The sequence below is a fragment of the Panicum virgatum genome, chromosome 9N (genome assembly GCF_016808335.1).
Source record: "Panicum virgatum strain AP13 chromosome 9N, P.virgatum_v5, whole genome shotgun sequence".
NCBI classification, from domain to species: domain Eukaryota; kingdom Viridiplantae; phylum Streptophyta; class Magnoliopsida; order Poales; family Poaceae; genus Panicum; species Panicum virgatum.
The window spans coordinates 32,152,729-32,175,455 of NC_053153.1; the positions used below are offsets into that span (position 1 = coordinate 32,152,729).

The following is a 22,727-nucleotide window of genomic DNA, read 5'->3' on the forward strand; positions in this document are numbered from 1 at the left end:
GGGGAGCCAAGAGCCGCCCGCCGGCGACGGCGACGGCTGCGATCGCCCCGCTTCCGCCTCCGGTAGGAGGAGCAAGCAGAGCGCTTGGGCACCGGCAGCGGCGGCCGGGGCCGTCGTAGCGCGCGCGGATACCGGGGGCGCGCTGGGGATGGCCGCCGCTGACGGCTTCTCCGCTTAGCCTGCTCTCGCGGTCTCGCCTCTCCTCTGAACTCTGTACATAACCTGTACGGTACGAGAGGCTTTGTTTTTTTTTTTGACTCCTCGTCGCCGTGTGCTGTGCTGTGCTGTGTATACGTGGCATTGTGCAAACCTGGAAAGTCGATTCTAGAGTGCGACTCTCGACCACTTTGTTTCTGCAGCTTGCATTGTCCGCTTCCAAGTACCAAATACCACCTTGCTTAGACAGGATGTTATGCAGAGTTTTTTACTAGTATCGCTTGCTGATAATGCTTCTGGAAGCTACCACAAACATGCCCAGAGTTTTCTAGCCTTCGCTGTCCATGATATGCCATAGACCAGGCAAATGTGAACAGCCAAGATATACCATCTCATTCTGGGCGAGCAGTAAAAAGATTCGACTTTGTAGGTCGTCGCATCACAAATGTAACAACCACAACGATCTACAAAGATGGCTAGGTGATACACCGGATTATGCAAAATTAATCATTTAGCAACATTTTCAATCAATCTATCTATTTATTTATTTCTACAAGAGCTGCTAAAAATATCACCCGAGAGAACGTCATATCTCCCCAGCAATGTTAACTATTCTATAGAACGTGCTAAAGTAATTTAGGCGAAGATTTTACAAACACAGCCGCTCAAACCATTTCGGACAGAATGTGCCGGTATCTGCCAAAGTCCGACGTAGTCTTGAAACTCGGCGTGAACTCACAGAAGAAGCTCAGCACCGCGGCCAGGTTCTGGGCGCTGTTGCTCGCCACGGCTTTCTCCAGAAACAGAGCGGGCTGCACGGTAATAACCTGGGCCAGTCCTCGCGTCAGTAGTAATCGAGGCGACAAAAAAGTTACGTTTAAGGAAGCAAATGCAAGGTTAATCGCTGGCGAGCAGGCGAGAGACAAAAAGAACAAATAGGGGCGTCGTCACTCGTCACTCAAGTACCTACCTTGTATTTTCTGGCGTAGCGTAGGGCCTCCAGATAGTACCCGTCTTGCAGAAGTGCAGCGACGTAGTCGTGGTGCAGGCTCCGTTCCCTTAGCATGTCCAGGCCCAGCTTCCTTGTTGGAGGGTGCTGCTGACCCAGTTCCATGAGCTGCATTGCCAGTTCCTTGGACGGCTCTAGGATCTGCAGGGATGAATCGATAACCAAAATGAGACAACATATTTTCCCTAAAAGTGAATTAAAACTTGAATGTTAACCACCATCTTTCAGGGAATTGCTAAAGGTAGAAAAAGCTTTTATGAAATCAGCCCAGCATTTTACAGAAATAGCCTAGCAATTCATGTTCGCAAAATCTGGTGGTCATAATGAATCCCATCTGTCGAAAGGTTGAATGGACTCAGGGTCTCAATAAGCAAGAGATCTGGTTACACAGAATTCAGGTAAATATATACTTGTTATTAGATGAAATTCCAAATGTGTACTACATTGAACAAAAGTTAATACCATAGGGAACCAACAAGTGAAAGTTTCCTGCTCCAAATGAAATTGCAAAATTAATTATTTTTCCACCATACTTTTGATGTGGACTGCCTATACTTGTTTCCAGTTTTGCAGTTATAACATTCAAGGGGAAAATTAGCTCATTAGCATCATAAACAAAAATAATTGCTAAATAAAACCAAAACCATCCTGGACTGCTTTTTTACATTCCAAAAACACTATATTTGGCCGAATGCGTCATATTTTCCACTAAAGTAACAAAGCATTGCATAGTAGGCAAGCAAAATATATGATAATGCCCAATTGATCATCATTAGACAGTCCAAATGGTTTAGAAGACAAGATGACACTTTCATGCAGGTTTGTGATTTATGCCGACACAACCTAATCTACATGAATACTCATAATAATTGAAATATTAAGCGCACTACAAGACAAAAAGTATGTGTTATGTTAGCACTCAAGCCATTAGCCAAATCACAATGCACAACCTAAGGGCTACATCATTAATTAATCACAAACACCCCAGCCATGCTAGTGGACTTATTAGCCACCTATACTCCAAAAAGGTCACCATACCAGTGTCTGCTACGCCCTACACAGGTATTGGCAATACCAGGAAGATATGATATTAAAAATAACCCATTTAGTTCCCAATATGCTTTCAATACTGCCTGATACTTCCATCCCGAGAAATTGGACTAATAATATCTCATTTCAAAGCCCAACTTGGGCCCAACAACTTTAGCCCATCCAAAAAACACACTGGCGCAACAGCAGTCAGACTCATATTGTTCTCTTCTCTCCTTGTCTCTTGGTTCCAGCACTAGCGCCTGGAGCCCTGGATCCGTAGTGCCAGTGTAAGCCAAGGGCCACCCTCTGCATTTTGTCTCCCCACTGCATCATGAAGCCATCAGGACTCCCGATCTTGTGCCGTTGTGGGGAATGTCTAGCCATCAAGGTACCGAAGCACATTGATGGAGAGAATAATGGATGTATTCCTCCAACCCCAGAAGGGTGGGTATATATAATTCCTATACATAGGAATCTAGATGGGCCTCTATACACATGGGCTCAATATACACCAACACCCCCCGCAGTCTGAACTACCGGCACAACGGTGTTCAAGACTGGACAACAAGAAAACAAACACCCCCCGCAGTCCTTCACCAGCGTCAGTACGCACTGGACAAGAAGAGAGTACAAATAGAGAGTACAAAAGGGTAATACCCCCCACAGCCATAACTAGCCACCGGCTACGTTGAGGCAAGAGCGAAACTCCGAGAAGGTCGAGGAGGGCAGCCCCTTGGTGAAGATGTCAGCAAATTGGGAGGTAGTCGGGACATGGAGTACCCGAACATCGCCGATGGCGACTCTGTCGCGCACGAAGTGCAGGTCAATCTCCACATGCTTCGTCCGCTGATGCTGGATGGGGTTGGTGGAGAGATACACGGCGCTGACGTTGTCGCAGTAGAAGAGCGTGCTCTTGGCGAGCGGGCTGTGGAGCTCCGCCAGGAGCTGTCGTAGCCAGGACGCCTCCACCACGCCATTAGCGACAGCCCGGTACTCCGTCCCAGCACTGGAGCGGGAGACAACCAGCTGCCGCTTGGACGACCAGGAGACCAGGTTGCCGCCTAGGAAGACGGCGTAGCCGGAAGTGGAGCAAAAGGTGTCCGGGCAGCCAGCCCAATCAGCGTCGGTGTAGACCACCAGCTCAGCAGAGGACGAGCGATGAACCACCAGGCCGAGGTCCACTATGCCATGAACGTAGCGGAGGAGACGCTTCAGCGCAGCAAGGTGTGACTCCCGGAGATCATGCATATGGAGACAGACTTGCTGGACAGCGTAGGTGAGGTCCAGCCTGGTGAAGGTAAAGTACTGCAAAGCGCCGGCCAGACTCCGGTAGGCAGTAGGATCAGCCACCGGATCACCCAGATCAGCAGACAGTTTTGCCTGAGTGTCGACAGGAGTGGAGCAGGGCTTGCAATCAGTCATCCCAGCCCGCTCTAGGATATCAAGTGCGTACTGCCGCTGGTGAAGGAGAAGACCAGACGGGCGAGGCTCAACAGTGACGCCCAAGAAGTGGTTGAGCTGATCAAGATCCTTCATAGCGAACTCCTGCTGCAGAGAGGAGATGACAGTCTGAAGCAACTGCTGACTGGAGGCAGTGAACACAATGTCATCGACATAGAACAGCAGATATGCAGCCTCATCCCCACGGCGGTAGACGAAGAGAGACGTGTCAGACTTGGCCTCGGTGAACCCCAATGTCAGCAAGAACGTGACGAACCGAGAGTACCAAGCCCGAGGAGCCTGCTTCAGACCATAGAGACTTGTTGAGCCGGCAGACCATACCGGACGACTCGAGTCCACAAATCCCGCTAGCTGAGAGCAGTAGACAGTCTCTGACAGAGTGCCGTGAAGAAACACATTCTTCACGTCCAGCTGGTGCACAGGCCAAGAGCGAGAGAGCGCAAGCAAGAGGACCGTGCGCACCGTAGCGGCCTTCACCACTAGACTGAAGGTCTCATCATAGTCCACACCAGGCCGTTGGGTGAACCCCCGGAGAACCCAGCGAGCCTTGTAGCGCTCCAGTGTGCCGACAGCCCGACGCTTATGCGTCCAAATCCACTTGCCAGTCACCACATTATAACCAGACGGACGCGGCACGAGGTCCCACGTCTGGTTGGCGAGGAGAGCCGCGTACTCCTCTTCCATCGCGCGATGACAGTGAGGATCCGCCAAGGCATCGCGGACAGAGGAGGGTACCGGAGAGACCCGCGGCTCTCCCTCGGTGGCGGTGAGAGTCACGTCCTGAGACGCCATCCGCCGAGTCACCATGTGATGAATATGCCGAGGATCCCGATGGATGACTGGCGGGTAGTACACCTCCGGCTCGGCTCGAGAGGGAGCCGGAGGAGGCGGCGGCAGCGACGGCTCCGGTGTAGGCGTCGCAGGAGCCTCCGGAGCAGGAGGCGGCGCCGGTGTCGACGCCGGTATACCTGCACCGGCTGAGCGTACCGCTGCGGAGCCAGAGTCGGCGCCGAGCGACGCCGGTACACCTGCACCGGCTGAGCGTACCGCTGCGGAGCCAGAGTCGGCGCCGAGAGACGCCGGTACACCTGCACCGGCTGAGCGTACCGCGCAGGTGCAGGGGAAGGCACCGGAGCCGCGCGTGGCGCAGCGGGAGACACCGGGTCCGCGCGCGGCACGACCGGAGGTCCGAGGGCCGCACGTGGCGCGACCGCGGGCACCGGGGCCGCACTCGGTGCAGCAGGGATCACCGAAAGCGGTGCCGGGAAAACCTGCAGGAAAAGGACAGACAGGTAACGGTGGCTGAACCACCGGGTCAGTCGGAAACAGATACTCCAGGTCGGGGTCAGGAGAAGGTGTGGAGGAGGCGGAGTAGGGGAAATCCGACTCGTCAAAGACGACGTGTCGGGAGATCAGAACGCAGCGAGAGGTGAGGTCAAAACATCGGTAACCTTTGTGGTCAGGGGAGTACCCGAGGAACACACAACGAGTCGAGTGGGGTGCCAGCTTGTGAGAAGCGGTGGCGGAGGTGTTAGGATAACACGCACACCCGAAGACCCGAAGGTGGTCGTAGCGAGGAGGGGTACCGAAGAGAGCGTGATGTGGAGTGGGAGCAGGAGAAGCAGTGGACGGAAGGCGGTTGAGCAGGTAGGTGGCGGTATGGAGGCTCTCAGCCCAGAAGCGCGGGGGCAGAGAGGCCTGGATCAGAAGCGTGCGCACGACGTTGTTCGTCGTGCGAATCAACCGCTCAGCCTTGCCGTTCTGAGGAGAGGTATACGGACAAGACATACGCAGCTGAACACCCCGAGAGAGGAAGAAAGAGCGGGAGGTGGAGTTGTCGAACTCGCGCCCGTTGTCGCACTGGACGGTCTTAATGGTGAGGCCGAACTGAGTGGGCACCCAAGCAAAGAAGTGGAGGAGGGTGGGGAAGGTTTCAGACTTGGCGCGCAAAGGAAAAGTACAAGAGTAATGAGAAAAATCAACCACCACCACCAGATAATATTTATAACTAGACATGCTGAGTACAGGAGATGTCCACAGGTCACAGTGAACAAGATCGAAGCCATGCGCAGCATGCGAAGAAGAAGAAAAAGTCTGACATGACGACCTAACTGGCACGCATGACAGAGGTGCTCAGCAGGGGCCCTAGTACATGGAACATCGGTACTACGACGGAGCTGAGCCAAAACGTCGCGGCCGGGGTGTCCAAGCCGCCGGTGCCAAGTGGTGGAAGGCGGTGCCAAGCAATAGACGAAGAAGAAGCCAAAGGCGAGGCAGCGGAAGCCAAAGGCGAGGCAGCGGAAGCCAAAAGCCGAAGAGTGTAAAGGGGCCCCGGGCTGTCACATCGGAGGAGCGGACGCCGAGAAGCCGAATCCTTTACAGTAAGACCAGAAGAGTCAAATTCGATAGAACATGAGTTGTCAGCAATAAATTGGCGAATGGAAAGAAGATTGTGAACCATTTGAGGAGCAACAAGAACATTAGGAAGACAAGGAGCAGAACCCATGGCGGTGACAGGAAGGCAAGACCCATCACCAACCATGATAGAAGTACAAGAGGGGTGTGGGGGTCGGACGGAAGAGAGGATACCAGCATCAGGAGTAGTGTGGAACGAGGCACCCGAGTCGGCGATCCACTCGGTGCTGACCAGCGGCGTCAGTCCCATGGTGCTAAAGGACTGCGCCAGAGCGGCCTGGTCCCACCCCCCATGCCGAGTCGTCTGCTGGCTGGGCTTAGCGGGCGGGGTCCAGGACGGCGCGAAGAGTGGAGCAGCGCCAGTGAACATGGCCGCCGGCTGGGGCTGAGGACGAGGCCCCCCTCCAGGACCCTGGAACGGCCACATCGAGATGCGCCCTGACCTTGGGTTGCTGAAGGATGTCCAGGGCGTACTTCCAGGGGCAGGGGCAGGAGCCGGAGCCGGCGCACCCCGACGGCCGCCACCGGTACCTGTACCCCCAGAAGTAGGGCCACCAGTGCCACCACCACCACTACGTCCCCCCCCTCCCCCCCCCCCCACCGGCGACGTGCACGGCCACCCCCACCTCCGGTCTGCCCGGCGGGAGCAGCACCAAGGAGGGAGGTGGCAGGAGCAACGGAGGAGGCCGGTGGAGCAGCAACGAGGGCGGCAGGGGAGGGCGAGGACGATCCGGGCATGAGACCCCTGGTGATCTCCTCGAGGGCGAGGTCGTCCCGGACCTGCAGGAAGGTGGGGAAGGGCCTCTGGCGGGCGATCCAGCTCTTGAGGTGGTCGTAGGTGCTGCTCAGGCCCCGTAGGACATTGAGCACCAAGACCCGATCGGACACCGGATCCCTGAGGTCGTGAAGAGCATCGGCCATGCCCTTCATCCGCCGGCAGTACTCACTGACGGAGAGGTCCCCCTGCACGAAGGTGCGGATGGTGGCGTCGAGCTGGAGGGCGCGGTACTCGGCGTTGCCGAGGAACTGCCCCTCGAGCGCCACCCAGGCCTGCCGCGCGGTGCCGCCGTGGGTCCTGACGAGGTCCTGAAGATCTAGGGAGATGGTCCCGAAGATCCAGGACATGGTGACGCTGTCGAGGCGCAGCCACGCCACATCCTGCGCCTCGATCGGCGTGTCGAGGAGGACGTGGTTGTCAAGGGCATAGCGGCGGAGGGCGAGCAGGACCTGGTCCCGCCAGCGTCCGTAGGAGGACGTCGGGTCGAGGAGGACGGTGACCAGGGCCCTGATGTTCTGGACGCCGGTGACCTGGAGGTGGAGCTGGGCGACATGAGGTCAGTCGGGTCGTACCGGGCTCCAGATCCAGCGGGCGGGGCCTGGCGGGAGGAAGAGGTGCCGGGCTCGGGGTCGACGGGCCGGCCGGAGGAGACGCTAAGTAAGTGCTCCGCCTCGGCGACCCGGAGAGCGGAGGCGTCGGCCGCGGCGCGCTCACGCTCCCAGGCGAGGGCAGCCGCGCAGACCCGCTCCTGGGCCGCCGAAGCCTCCGGCTTGGCGGCGAGGAGGGCCGCGGCGCGAGCGGCGTCGGCCTGTTGCCCACGGTGGGCAGCGGCGGCGAGTGGCGCATCCTCGGGCGCCATCCCGAGGCCAGACCATGCGGCACCGGGCGTGGCATCGACGACGGGCTGCTTGCCCGCAGCGACAGCGGCGGCGGCTGGATCGGCGCCCGCGGCCTACAGCAGCTGCGCTGCGGCCTGCCGGGCGGCCGGATCGACGGCGGTGCGATGTTGGGGCCCGCAGCGCCGGCGCCGGCGCCAGCAGCTGCGGCGGCGTCGGGCTGCAGGGGACCTAGGGCGGTAGGTGGCTGCAGCCGCAGCCCCTGCGGCGCTTGGAGCAGAGGAACCCCCCCCCCCCCCCCCCGCGGCGCCCGGAGTAGTGGCGCCCGCGGCACCCGCGGCGGCGTCCACGACCGGCACGCCCTCGAGGACCATCGCGGCGGCCGGGGAGGCCCAGGGTCGAGCGGCGGCAGCGGGAAAGCCGGGCGGCGGGGGCCTGGCGCCGGCGGCCCAGGCGCCCAAATCTACGCGAGCGGGAGCAGAGGAGGGAGAGGAAGAGGAGAGGGGAGGGAAGGAGGAGAGGGGCAGCGGCAGCGCCGGTGGCCGGCCGGCCATGGCGCCGCCGCCGCCGGCTGGTGGTGCTGGTTGCTAGAGGTGGGAGGGGAGAAAGGAACCCTAACCCTAGGCTAATGATACCATGATGGAGAGAATAATGGATGTATTCCTCCAACCCTAGAAGGGTGGGTATATATAATTCCTATACATGGGGCTCTAGATGGGCCTCTATACACATGGGCTCAATATACACCAACACACATGATCCATGAACACTTGCTTTCTCATCCCTCTAGATCCTCTCTTTCATGCATATCCCGTTTGTTGAAATTAATACATTCACAATTTTAGGATGTTCGAGTGGGAGGGGATAATGACACTCGTCGATTATGGAATCATGTGACTGTTCTGTGGAGAACTAGTGCTGGGATGGTTCAATTCAAATGCAAGTACTGTGTAATGGAGGCTATAGGGTTAAAACACATTTGATTCAAATATCGAAGTATGGGATCAGTGCATGCTCAAAGATTACAACAGATTGAAAATGAATTTGCATAGGTTGATGAAGATTTGGAGTCCACATTACTTCTTTATATATGTATATGTTGTTGCTTCGAGCCCCAGCTCTGCGCATTTGTGCCGAAAAGGCTTGGTGCTTAAAACAACCCTTCCCCAGACCCCGCACCGTGCGGGAAGCCCACAACACTAATATGTATATGTTGCTTGTTTCATCTATTTGAAAACATGCCAATGCAATTAAAATATATATTCGCATGTACTCGCCGTAATGGCATAGGCATATCCTTGTTTTGGGGCAAATGACGTATTGCCGTATCACCTGTATGGGTGAAACATAGCTCGATAGTGAACAATATAATCATCATCGAAAACAGAGAACAGTAAACTGACCTTGTTTGATACAAACAATGCTATTTCAGCATAACGGTTGCTACGAGCTAGCAACGTTGCCATCATCAAATAAAGGTTGGGAGGGGCCTTGAGCCCAGCCTTCGAGGCACTGCAAAAAGACAACAAAGTACTTGTTCTTATTTTGTGTTTCCTACTCTCCTTTAGATAAGATGGATAGCATGCACTACAAAAAAACCGATGCATGCACTATAACTGATGGAGTCAACTCAAAAAAAAATGAAACATGAAAACGGATGATGTTAGTTATTTCTTAGAAAAGATCATCAGCATCACATTGGCTTGATAAAATGGAGTGAATGGTTACATGGTCATATTGCATGAAACACCATGCTAATCATGCGGCATTATATTGCAGATTTATTGTTCTCCTATATTATGAACAAGAATACTGAGATTCCTCAACAATTTATCAATACAAAATCAACGAAAGAAATACCTCCGCAGAAACTCCATGATGACAGCACTAAGATATGCAGGGTCACCCACCATTTCATCTTCCACAATTGCAAATACAGACTGGAACATCTCAATTGGAGAAATTGCTACACTTCCAGCATGTTGTCCATGCTGCATCGAAGTGCCTGAAGACAACGGTCTGCTATCTTCACCGACAACTTGCTGTCTTTTGGTGATAGCCTCAGATGTCTGGTAACCAGATGTTCCCTGACTTGTCACTCCTGATAAATTCGTAATCTCATCAGAATCCGAAGATGTATTTAAAGTTGTCCTCTCTATTCCAAGATCAACTCCTGAATTTTCCTGTGCAGACCTATTTGCAACCCCACCTGCTTGGTCTGGGTTCACAGAATGACTAACTGTAGGTCCAGGACTAGTTCCCTGAGAAATTACATGGGAGCCTTCAACAGGCTGACCACCCAACCGCTGGCTTTGCTCATGTATCTGCCTAACTCCAGGAAGACCGCCTCCCATTTTCATCAAGTGGGAGTAGGAATCAAGAACAACATCCATTGCCTTAGCAACTGTGATTACCGGCCTCCTCTCCAGGATGATCGTACGAACTATAGCAAGGCATATCGCCTTAATCTGAATCATAATATCAACATAAATTAGTAAAGTGGTGGTGATAGTAGTACAAAATTGAACAACCAGATATCCTTATCAGCAAAGTAAGAAAATAGCATTACCGTGCTTGGGTCGGACTTCCGTCTCTGAAGGAATTCCAAAATTGAAGGAGCATCAGAACTACTAGCAGCAATAGCCTGTAATAGCTATGCATGTTAGAGAAAAAATATTTACAATGAAAATGCCGTAATACAAAAAATAGATTATTACCAATTTCTTACCTCAAGGTCTAAATGGAGTCTCCATAAGAGCCCATTCTCAGCATCACAGATCAGGTCAGGAATGAGAAAGTTCCAACCATCTCCATAAATAGTTCCACCATATGCACTAGATTGACTATCTGCAGTTTGAGAAGCTTGCCTATTATTGCTGGGCAGCCCTCTCACTAGCAGTGGAAGTGGTGCAGAAACTGGAGCGTAAGAATCCAAGGACACATCATAAAGTATGACTACTTTTGCATCTATTTGATGAACCATAATTATGTTGTCAACCGCACTAACTGCAATTCTGCTTGAGTAAGTAGGCAGAGTACACTGAAATTAAAAATTGTGAGTTAGGGAGCAGACATTCCTTGTAAAGAAAGAAAACAGAGAAAATTAGTTCAGACCTGCTGTACAACAGCATCACGGTAAAAACGATATAAATTCAATGAAGTACTAACTCGGTCAAGCTGCAAGCAGTAAATCCTACCATAGCTGCCAAAGTTGAGAATAAGTTAGAGGAAGTGTTTTGCCACAAGAAAGACAGCATAAACTGTGATGGCTAAAGTTTTGCCAAATTTGAAAGCATACACTGTTACAATGTGAACATCATCTGCAGCTAGAACAGGCTTGTTGTTTGCTTCAGTTTTAGACATCATCATCTCAAACTTCGGTATTTTGACAATCCCACCAGCAGAAAACTGACAGAAAGGAGGGTTAAGAAACTTAGCACGCAGCTAACATCAAAAGAAACCTTGGATGTTAGATAAATAAATAAAGGCTAACTCGAGAAATAATCACGCTGAAGCAATGTATTCAATCTGAATAAATATCAGCACTCAAACGATGTTTTATTATCTATAGGATGTTGTATACTCTAGAAATAATAAAATTTAAATTTACTCACAAGAAAATACTTCCACAAAGAACTTAAAATATTCTCAAATAGGGAGCTACATTATAGGACAGCCACATCATCAGCCAGCATACGACTCTGGCATGTCTCAGCACAGTAAAATGCAAAAGTATCCCAGTCAAAGGCGTACTAAAAGAATCCTTCACTTGGAGTTTGGAGGATGTTGTCTCAAAATGGGTGCGATTACCTGATAACCAGTAAACATCGTGCATTGCATTCCAGAAGCAAGAAGAATCAGCCTACTTTCATGTGTGTAAAGATACCAGCTCACATTGAATTTCTTTGATTCTACCAAGCGAAAAGCATGGGACTGAGGCTCGTAGGAAAGCAGATCTAGGCCACTGCAACAGAAATTTATTGCATAAATAACTTAAGAATATGTTTGTCTCCTCTTAACATAGAACTAAAATACGAAAGAACTTGACATTACTTCTCTGAAGTTGACAAAAAATTAGAACTCAAATAATGATAAAACTTATTGGCCAAACTAATAAACAGCTAAGAGTTGCATGCTTCTATAAAGGAGACTCATTGTATACTATCTATTCCTGAAGTTGTAGCTATTAACACATTTCACGTACCTTGTTTTAACAAGTATGACATCACATGTGGGGCAATCTGTCCAGAAAAAGCCAAGAATAGTTTCGGAATCAGCTCTGCACTTTTTGCTACAGGTCACCCCTGTTTCTCTACTTCTAAACTCAATTTCATGTCTGGAACGTTGAATTCCGATGACTTTGTGATCCAGGGAATATCTAACTGACAAGACAGGTCCTTCATTAATTGGATCGGAATTTGGAGGTCCAGATGGAATAAATGGAGCTATTTTCCAGTACAGAATCTGCAGTATGGACAGTTTAACTTTAGTGATAACCAGATTTCTTGCCCAAAAAAAGAAAATCAGCTGATTAAATGTTCATATATACCCTATCAGCTGTTGGAGCTATAAGGAACTTATTCGCATCATCATAGAACAGACCCCGGATGTCTGGTATATCACATCGCAGTGGAGGATGTTGGACATAAGCATGAGACAGCGCCCCAGGAGTGCCCAAACCACCTTGCATCTGATTGCCTAGCATTCTTTGTCTCCTCAAGTGACTGTGATAGACTGCTTGTTCAACCAAGCAAATGAGTTTCCACTTTTCAAGATGACTGAAACTAGAAAGGGATTCTCCATCAACATGGTATAGTTTTTCTTGCTACATGATAAGTTGATAACAAAGTATCATGATAATATTTTCCTTTGTTCCAAAATTAAGGGCCAGATTCTCACCTGAAATCCACAGTAATCACACCAAAAGAGATTTGTTCTTAACCTCAAGCTTTGTTCTTAACCTTTCAGAACAGAAGAGAGCATAGTTACATTTGATGACTTATACACAGGAAAATAACTCATGTTTCAGACATTAGGACATCATACAGATTACAAAGACTAACATAAAATAGATGTTTGATTTGAACAAGGACTCAACCAATGAACCACGACACTGAAGGCAACAGATATCAATAATCCTACATGACATTGATATCAGGAGATGCAGTCAGCACAAAGAACATTTGACCTTGACATATAAATTGTATGCTTCTAACATTAAATTTAATTGGACACACTTACTAATGAAGCCGTAACTCCAAGCTAAGCCTCTTACAGTTGGACTGAACCTCAACAATGTGTGCTCATGTCTAGACCTTTGTTTCTCGAGGACCTAGAAAACATGTGGCTAACTTATTTAGGATAAAATGACCCCTTGCATATAAATTGGGCACTTAAGTAGTTAAGTACTGTTGGAGGAAATGATGGCTTGTCTTTCTCCAACCCTAGAAGGGTGGGTATATATAGATCCTATACATGGGCCTCTAGATGAGCCTCTATACACATGGGCTCAATATACTCCAACACTCCCACCCGCAGTCTGAACTACCGGCGCAGCGGTGTTCAAGACTGGACAACAAGAAAGCTAACACCCCCCGCAGTCTGAACAACCGACGCAGCGGTGTTCAAGACTGGACAAGAAAAGAGTACAAGAAGAGTACAAAGGGCTAATACCCCCCGCAGCCACAACTAGCCATCGGCTACGTTGAGGCTGGATCGAAACTCCGAGAAGGTCGACGAGGGCAGCCCCTTGGTGAAGATGTCAGCAAACTGGGAGGTAGTCGGAACATGGAGTACCCGAACATCGCCGATTGCGACTCTGTCGCGCACGAAGTGTAGGTCGATCTCCACGTGCTTCGTCCGCTGATGCTGGACGGGGTTGGTGGAGAGATACACGGCGCTGACGTTGTCGCAGTAGACGAGCGTGCTCTTGGCGAGCGGGCTGTGGAGCTCCGCCAAGAGCTGTCGTAGCCAGGACGCCTCCGCCACGCCGTTAGCGACAGCACGGTACTCCGCCTCGGCACTAGAGCGGGAGACAACCGGCTGCCGCTTGGACGACCAGGAGACCAGGTTGCCGCCCAGGAAGACGGCGTAGCCGGAAGTGGAGCGACGAGTGTCCGGGCAGCCAGCCCAGTCTGCGTCGGTGTAGACCACCAGCTCAGCAGAGGAGGAGCGGTGAAGTAACAGGCCGAGGTCCACAGTGCCACGGACGTACCGGAGGAGACGCTTCAGCGCAGCAAGGTGTGACTCCCGGGGATCATGCATATGGAGACAGACCTGCTGAACAGCGTAGGTGAGATCCGGCTTGGTGAAGGTGAGGTACTGTAAAGCGCCGGCCAGACTCCGGTAGGCAGTAGGATCATCCACCGGAGCACCCAGATCAGCAGACAGCTTCGCCGGAGTGTCGACTGGAGTGGAGCAGGGCTTGCAATCAGTCATCCCAACCCGCTCCAGAATATCGAGGGCGTACTGCCGCTGGTGAAGGAGAAGACCAGACGGGCGAGGCTCAACAGTGACGCCCAAGAAGTGGTGGAGCTGACCAAGATCCTTCATAGCGAACTCCCGCTGCAGAGAGGAGATGACACTCTGAAGCAACTGCTGACTGGAAGCTGTGAGCACAATGTCGTCGACATATAGCAGCAGATAGGCAGTCTCATCCCCACGGCGGTAGATGAAGAGAGACGTGTCAGACTTGGCCTCGGTGAATCCCAGTGTCACCAAGAACGTGACGAACCGAGAGTACCAAGCCCGAGGTGCCTGCTTCAGTCCATAGAGAGACTTGTTGAGCCGGCAGACCATATCCGGACGACTCGAGTCCACAAATCCCGCTGGCTGAGAGCAGTAGACAGTCTTTGACAAGGTGCCGTGAAGAAACGCATTCTTCACATCCAGCTGGTGCACAGGCCAAGTGCGCGAAAGCGCAAGCGAGAGGACCGTGCGCACCGTAGCGGGCTTCACGACCGGGCTGAAGGTCTCATCATAGTCCACACCAGGCCGCTGAGTGAACCCCCGGAGAACCCAGCGAGCCTTGTAGCGCTCCAGTGTGCCGTCAGCCCGACGCTTGTGCGTCCAGATCCACTTGCCAGTCACCACATTGCAACCAGACGGACGCGGCACGAGGTCCCACGTCTGGTCGGCAAGAAGAGCCGCGTACTCCTCTTCCATCGCGCGACGCCAGTGAGGATCCGCCAATGCGTCGCGGACAGAGGAGGGTACCGGAGAGAGTCGCAGCCTGGGACGCCATCCGCCGAGTCACCATGGGATGGATATGCCGAGGATCCCGATGGATGACCGGCGGGTGGTACACCTCCGGCTCGGCTCGAGAGGGAGCCGGAGGTGGCGGCGGCGGTGACGGCTACGGTGTCGGCGTCGCAGGAGCCTCCGGAGCAGGAGACGGCGCCGGTGTCGACGCCGAACGACGCCGGTACACCTGCGCCGGCTCAGCGTACCGCTGCGGTGTCGGGGTAGGCGTCGAGCGGCGCCGGTACACCTGCACTGGCTGAGCGTACCGCGCAGGTGCAGGGGAAGGCTCCAAGGCCGCGCGTGGCGCAGCGGGTGACACCGGGTCCGCGCGCGGCACGACCGAAGGTCCGGGGACCGCGCGTGGTGCAACCGCGGGCACCGGGGCCGCGTTTGGCGCAGCAAGGATCACTGGAAACGTTGCCGGCGTGCCGGGAAAACCTGCAGGAAAAGGACAGACAGGTAACAGTGGCTGAACCACCGGATCAGTCGGAAACAGAGACTCCAGCTCGGGGTCAGAAGAAGGTGTAGAGGAGGTGGAGTAGGGGAAATCCGACTCGTCGAAGACGACGTGTCGGGAGATCAGGACGCGGCGAGTGGTGAGGTCAAAGCATCGGTACCCCTTGTGGTCAGGGGAGTAACCGAGGAACACACAACGAGTCGAGCGGGGCGCCAGCTTGTGAGGAGCGGTGGCGGAGGTGTTAGGGTAACACGCACACCCGAAGACCCGAAGGTGGTCGTAGCGAGGAGGGGTACCGAAAAGAGCGTGGTGTGGAGTGGGAGCAGAAGAAGCAGTGGACGGAAGACGGTTGAGCAAGTAGGTGGCGGTGTGGAGGCTCTCAGCCCAGAAGCGCGGGAGGAGAGAAGCCTGGATCAGAAGGGTGCGCACGACGTCGTTCGTCGTGCGAATCATCCGCTCAGCCTTGCCGTTCTGAGGAGAGGTATACGAACAAGACATACGCAGCTGAACACCTCGAGACAGGAAGAAAGACCGAGAGGTGGAGTTATCGAACTCCCGCCCATTGTCGCACTGGACGGCCTTAACGGTGAGGCCGAATTGAGTGGACACCCAGGCAAAGAAGTGGAGGAGGGTGGGGAAGGGCTCAGATTTGGCACGCAAAGGAAACGTCCAAGAGTAGTGCGAGAAGTCATCCCAGCCCGCTCCAGGGGATCTGCGCCCTAGATGCGCAGCAGAGGAGAGGTAGGGGAGGTAGGAGAAGGAGAGGGGGCCCACAACAGCAGCAAAGGCCGGCGGCGCGGGCTGCACTGGCTGCCGGCCAGCCAGGGAGTTGGCGGCGGCAGGGGGAGCGGCTGCTGCTGCTGTGGCGGCGCGGGTGAGGGGAGGAGGGGAAGGTGGCGGCGCAGTGGAGCTGCCCGTGGCAGAGGCGGCGGCGCCCACGAACGGCCAACTCACGGCGGCCGCGGGCGGCCAGCTCGCGGCGGCGGTCGCAGCGGCGCCTGGAGCAGGGGCCGCAGCCATGGAGGGGGCGGCGCTAGCAGGGGAGGGGAGGGGAGGAAAGGAAGAGGAGGATAGGGGCGGCGGCGGCGGGCCGACCATGGCGCGCGCGCAATGGAGCTGCGGCTGCGCCTGGGAGGATGGCGGCGGCGGCGCCTGTGCACAGGAGCTAGGCTCTGATTGCCATGTTGGAGGAAATGATGGCTTGTCTTTCTCCAACCCTAGAAGGGTGGGTATATATAGATCCTATACATGGGCCTCTAGATGGGCCTCTATACACATGGGCTCAATATACTCCAACAAGTACAATCCTGTAACTTTACGGATCAATAGGACCATATATATCTGTTGGCAGAGAAAATTACCACGTTCTTCATGCATGCTCTGAGCGCTAGAAACTCCTTAGAACACATATTATGTTCAATCTCAGGGACCTTTGCAGCTATGCATCTCCCATAATCTTTTGCCTACATTTATGTAGCCAAAACAAGAACATCCAAAACATAAGTATCGCAAAGACATGGTTTCAAAATTCAGATTTACACCTCGTCATTCTTCATTAAGTATATAACCAAGGCATTTGGAAATGTGCAAGATGCAACTAACTAACTAAGACAGAGAAGTGTAGCATGCTTCAATAAACTTCAAAGCCTGCAAATAATTGCCATTTGTCTAGCAGGATGTTTTCCTATTTAGGCACATACTTCAAAGCCTGTAACTAAGACAGGGAGGTGCAACATGCTTTAATACTTGAAAGGCTTTAGATTGAACTGATTCACATGTAAACACTGCACATATCTATAGCAAGTGAGGCTGTATTTTCCTAAATAGGATACTTGGCCATTGGTCGCAGCAGTACTAAATTGCTGCAGGATGATTTGGGCTAAACAAACTCTCAAACAGTGCTAGGATCGACTGGATTCTAGTATCAGAACTGAAGTGCAATCAGATGCTCAGATGGCACAGGATAGGAATCACAAGGAAACTACTATTATGGCCAAGAGCAACTAGCAAACATCCACAAGCACTCTAAACAGCAAATCAGCAATCTATAATGGTATTCGCAGTAAGACCAAATAAACTCCCTAAAGCCGTGCAACTCCATGGAATCTGCCACCACCAGAGTAAACGGACCATATGAGCATTGAACTGCTAGCCACAATTCCCCAGAAGGTCAACCCCCATGACTGTACCGGCTACTCAGCGACCCTTAAAAGCGGAAATGGATTGGTCGTGCTAGAATTTGACGCGGCAGCCGAGTCGAGCACCGAGCAGATCGAATCATGAGTCAAGAGTCACCACATAAGCATACACAGAAGGGAGGCTAGCGTGCGGGCGCGGGAGCTAGCTGCACCTGGGACACGCAGGATGCGAGGATCCGGGCGAGAGCGGGGGAGGATGCCGCCGGCTTCCGCTCCTTCATCCGAGCCCTAGCTGGGTACTCAGGCCACCATGCCCAACACAGACCTCACCGCAGAAGAGCCTCCCGAGAAGAGCAGCGAAAGTCAAGGGTCTTTCGGCGCCGGAGTTCGTGCTGAGCAGTGGCCGAAGGGTTGGATGCGATCGAGGGTTCGGTGGTGGTGGGGCGAGAGCCCGTGCCGGTCCGGCGTTCGCCGCTTTTACCTTGCCGTCCTGCCCGGTCTCCGGGGAGGGGATGGGCGAAGAAGCTTGCGCTAGGCTGGGCTGTTTCCCGTTTGGGTGTGCGGTGGGCTTGGTTTGTAGTCGACGGATGCCGTTCAGGGTTACGGGCTCAGGGCCCAACCAGGGAGAAATGAAAACGGGGGCCACGGAAATGAAAGTATTTTCTCTACGAAGGTCTTAGTTACTTCCTGTGAAATTTTAAAAGAGACTTTTCACATTTGAAGTATTAAATATAAATTAATTACAAAACTAATTACAGAATTCATCTGCAAACTACGAGACAAATTTATTAAAACTAATTAATCTAGCATTAGAACACTCCTTTACTGTAGCTTTACTGTAGCAATTTAGTGCCTAATCATGGCCTAATTAGACTCATTAGATTCAACTCGTAATTTACAAGCAAAGTATGAAATTAATTTTTTATTTCATCTAGATTTAATACTCGTAATTTTTTATATTAGGCATGCATAATATATATTTATAGTATATAATTTTGATGACACTCCAATTTAATTTGTTTCGTAATCAATCATTGATTAATTCAATTTATTATTATTACTTTCAATGTTTATTTAAAAATGGTTTATGTTGACACTCGTTTGATGTTAATAAATGAAATGTGAATCCAGATGAGTCGGCAATGGATGTACATGATGGACCGGCGTTCAAAGGAGTTCATCGATGGCGTGCCTGAATTCATAAAAATTACTAAGAACCACAAGTACGGTGGTTTCGTTCGCTGTCCATGCAAAAAATGTAAGAATGAGAAGGATTACTTATCATCAAGAACCATCCACGGTCACTTGTTCAGTAGTGGTTTCATGCCGAACTATTATGTTTGGACCAAGTATGGAGAAAGAGGAATAATACTGGATAATAATGAAGAAGAAGATGACAGGATTCCTGACTTTGCAGGCAATTACGGTGCCCTTTTTGATGACACTGCAATGGGTGAGCCTGAAGAAGATGCTGAAGGACACGATGTAGAAGATGATCTCGGTCAGATGCTGCGCGAAGCTGAGGAAGTTTGCGAAACAGAAAAGGAATCGAGAAATCTGAAGCGTATGTTGGAGGACTACAGAACATTGTTGTACCCAGATAGCAAAAAAGCCCAAAAGAAGTTGGGTACCACATTGGAATTATTGCAATAGAAGGCATCAAATGGTTTGTCTGACAAGGGATTCGAGGAGTTGCCGAAACTTATAAAAAACTTACTCCCTGAGGGTAACACCTTGTCGGAGACAATATACGAGGCAAAAAAGGTTGTTTGTCCTTTAGGATTAGAGGCACAGAAGATACATGCTTGTCCTAATGACTGCATCCTATATCGAGGTGAGTATGAAAATTTGGATTCATGCCTTGTACGCAACGCATGCCGGTATAAGATCCCTCGAGATGATCCAGGCGACGTTGAGGGGCTGCGTGTCAAGAAGAGGGTGCCTGCCAAGGTGATGTGGTATTTCCCTCTAATACCATGTCTAAAATGTTTGTTCATGAACAAAACGAATGCTAAATTGATGCGATAACACAAAGAAGAACGTAAGCAAGACAATATGTTGACACACCCCGCTGATGGGTCGCAGTGGAGAAAGGTGGGGAAAAAAACATTCCCAACATTTGCAAATAATGCGAGGAATATAAAGTTCGGCTTAAGTACGGATGGCATGAATCCTTTCGGAGAGCAGAGCAGTGGCCATAGTACCTGGCATGTGACACTCTATATATACAACCTTCCTCCTTGGTTGTGTATGAAGCGAAAATTGATTATGATGCCGGTGCTTATCCCCGGCCTGAAGCAACCTGGCAACGATATAGATGTGTATTTGAAACCAGTATTTTAACCTTCGTGCATTGCTTTTCGTAACCACCAACGATTGGCCAGCACTAAGCAACCTCTCCGGACATTCCAATAAGGGTTATAGGGCATTCACCCATTGTTTAGAAGAAACCGACAGCACGTACCTCAAGCACTATAGGAAGATCGTGTATATGGGTCATCGTCAATTGCTTCCGATCAAGCACCCATTAAGGAGGCATGCTCACTACGGTGGGAAGGCAGATCATCGTACCAAGCCTAGGCACCGTTGTGGTAAAATGGTGTTTGAAATGGTAAAAGATATAAAAGTAGTATTCGGAAAAGGACCCAGCAGTAGATCAGTGCAGAGTGATGACAGATGTGCACATATGTGGAAGAAAAAGAGTATTTTTTGGGAGTTACCTTATTGGGAAGTCTTATAGGTCCGCCACGCCATTGATCTGATGTACCTAACAAAAAATCTTTGTGTGAACCTTCTAGGCTTCCTTGGTGTCTACGGTAAGCCAAAGGATATATTGGAAGCGCGGCAAGATCTTCAACGTATGAATCAACAGGCCGCCCTACATCCAGAAAAAGGATAAAGGACGTCATTACCTAGGTCCTGCGTGCTACACTCTTAGTAAGGAAGAGAAGCAAAGTATGTTCGACTGTTTGAACAGTATCAAGGTCCCATCAGGGTACTCTTCGAATATCAAGAGGTTACTGAACTTGAAAGAGAAGAAATTCACACACGTAAAGTCCCATGACCGTCACGTGTTGATGACGCAATTGATTCCAATTGCACTTAGAGGTATTCTACTAGCTAATGTTCGAGCAACAATCATAAAGCTATGCGCCTTTCTCAACACAATTTCTCAGAAGGCAATCGATCCATCGAGTTTAAGTAGGCTACAAGAGGATGTTGTCCAAAGTTTAGTCAGTCTTGAGATGATATTTCCTCCATCATTCTTCAATATTATGACGCATCTTCTAGTTCACCTGGTCAAAGAGATTGGTATTCTCGGTCCTATTTTCCTTCATAATATGTTCCATTTTGAATGATACTTTGCAGTCCTAAAGAAATATGTTCGTAATCGGGCTCGTCCAGAAGGAAGCATTGCGAAGGGTTACATCACAGAGGATGTCATTGAGTTTTGTGTTGACTATGTGAAAGAACTCTGCCCAATTGAGATTCCAGTATCACGTCATGAGGGGTGGCTGATTGGAAAGGTCACACTTAGGAAGAAAATCAGTAAATGCCACAGATCATGCCACGTTGAGCAAAGCACATCTCACAGTTCTGCAATAATCAGCCTTGGTGGCTCCATACATGGAGGAGCACATGCAAATTGTGCGAAGCATGTACCCTTTGAAGTTTGAGACATGGATTACAAAACATCATAATGATACATTCGCCACCTGGTTGCAGAAGGAAGTCATGGCCAACGATGAAATTCATGAGCAGCTAGCTTGGCTGGCCAGGGGTCCGGCAAATTCAATCCTGATGTACTAAGGATATGAAATTAATGGTTACACATTTTATACAAGAGCCCAAGATAATAAGAGCACCAATCAAAATAGTGGTGTCCGTATAGATGCCACTGACTCTAGTGACCAAACGAACTCATATTTTGGTTACATTGAAGAGATCTGGGAACTCGACTATGGGCCGTTGAAGATCCCTCTATTTCGTTGCCAATGAGTTAAACACACAGGAAAAGGTGTTGATATCGACGAGTACGGAATGACAACGGTAGACCTCAAAGAGCTTGGCTATCGAGACGAACCATTCGTCCTAGCTGAAGATGTCACTCATGTTTTATATATGCAGGATATGTCTGGAAAACTAGAAAGGACAAGTCCAGAAATAAATCAAGTTTTGTAGGTGCAGGTGCCGGAGATGAGCCAAAGTGCCATATTGTTCTAGCAGGCAAAAGGAAAATTGTGGGAGTCGACGATGTCACAGATGAAGAGGAATACAACAAAGTTAAAGATATGACTCCATTCGCAGTGGAGGTTGACACATGTATTCTTTTAGCCGAAGAGGAGGCTCCCTACGCATGCCATGATCACAATGAAGGGACGATTGTAAAGCGAACCATCATTAATATTCCATTAGTTGAATGATTATGTCTTGTAATATTTTCCGTGAACATGCTATTAATGATTACCTATGATTGTTATGACAATTATCAGATTTATTAAGCAATTATCCGATTTATTGTGCATTTAAATGATTTATTATGCAATTATCAGATTTATTATGCATTTAAATGATTTATTATGCAATTAGTAGAATTATTGTGCATTTAAATGATTTATTATGCAATTATTAGATTTATTATGCATTTAAATGATTTATTATGTAATTAGTAGAATTATTGTGTATTTAAATGATTTATTATGCAATTATCTAATTTATTATGCATTTAAATATTTTATTATGCAATTAGTAAATTATTGTGCATTTAAATAATTTATTATGAAATTATTAGATTTATTATGCATTTAAATGATTTATTATACAATTAATAAAATTATTGTGCATTTAAATAATTTATTATGCAATTATCAGATTTATTATGCATTTAAATGATTTATTATGTAAATAATAGAATTATTGTGCATTTAAATAATTTATTATGCAATTATCAGATTTATTATGCATTTAAATAATTTATTATGCAATTAATAAAATTATTATACATTTAAATGATTTATTATGCAATAATCGGATTTATTATGCATTTAAATGATTTATTATGTAATTAATAGAATTATTGTGCATTTAAATGATTTATTATGCAGTTATCAGATTGATTATGCATTTAAATAATTTATTATGCAATTAAAATGATGTATTATGCAATTTTCAATAAAAACCTATTGGTACCGGTTGATATTTT

At 49.8% G+C, this 22,727-nt stretch overlaps 1 protein-coding gene across 12 annotated transcripts; it reads right to left on the minus strand.

Moving 5' to 3' along the window:
- Positions 1–565: 565 nt before the first annotated feature.
- Positions 566–18,077, minus strand: LOC120688324 (regulator of MON1-CCZ1 complex-like). Of its 12 annotated transcripts, none has more exons than XM_039970599.1 (14): positions 17,737–18,077; positions 16,748–16,849; positions 12,587–12,648; positions 12,237–12,421; positions 11,892–12,151; positions 11,498–11,651; positions 10,986–11,095; positions 10,802–10,889; positions 10,416–10,727; positions 10,257–10,331; positions 9,548–10,155; positions 9,091–9,199; positions 1,127–1,306; positions 566–983 (listed from the first exon to the last, which is right to left on the minus strand). In XM_039970599.1, exons 4-14 carry the CDS (start codon positions 12,390–12,392, stop codon positions 822–824), a joined length of 2,214 nt encoding a protein of 737 aa, XP_039826533.1. In that variant the 5' UTR covers positions 12,393–12,421; positions 12,587–12,648; positions 16,748–16,849; positions 17,737–18,077; the 3' UTR covers positions 566–821. The 12 variants fall into 12 exon arrangements, with proteins under 12 accessions (XP_039826533.1, XP_039826527.1, XP_039826526.1 ...); XM_039970593.1 differs by having other exon boundaries at positions 12,237–12,465; XM_039970592.1 differs by having other exon boundaries at positions 12,237–12,471.
- Positions 18,078–22,727: the final 4,650 nt, after the last annotated feature.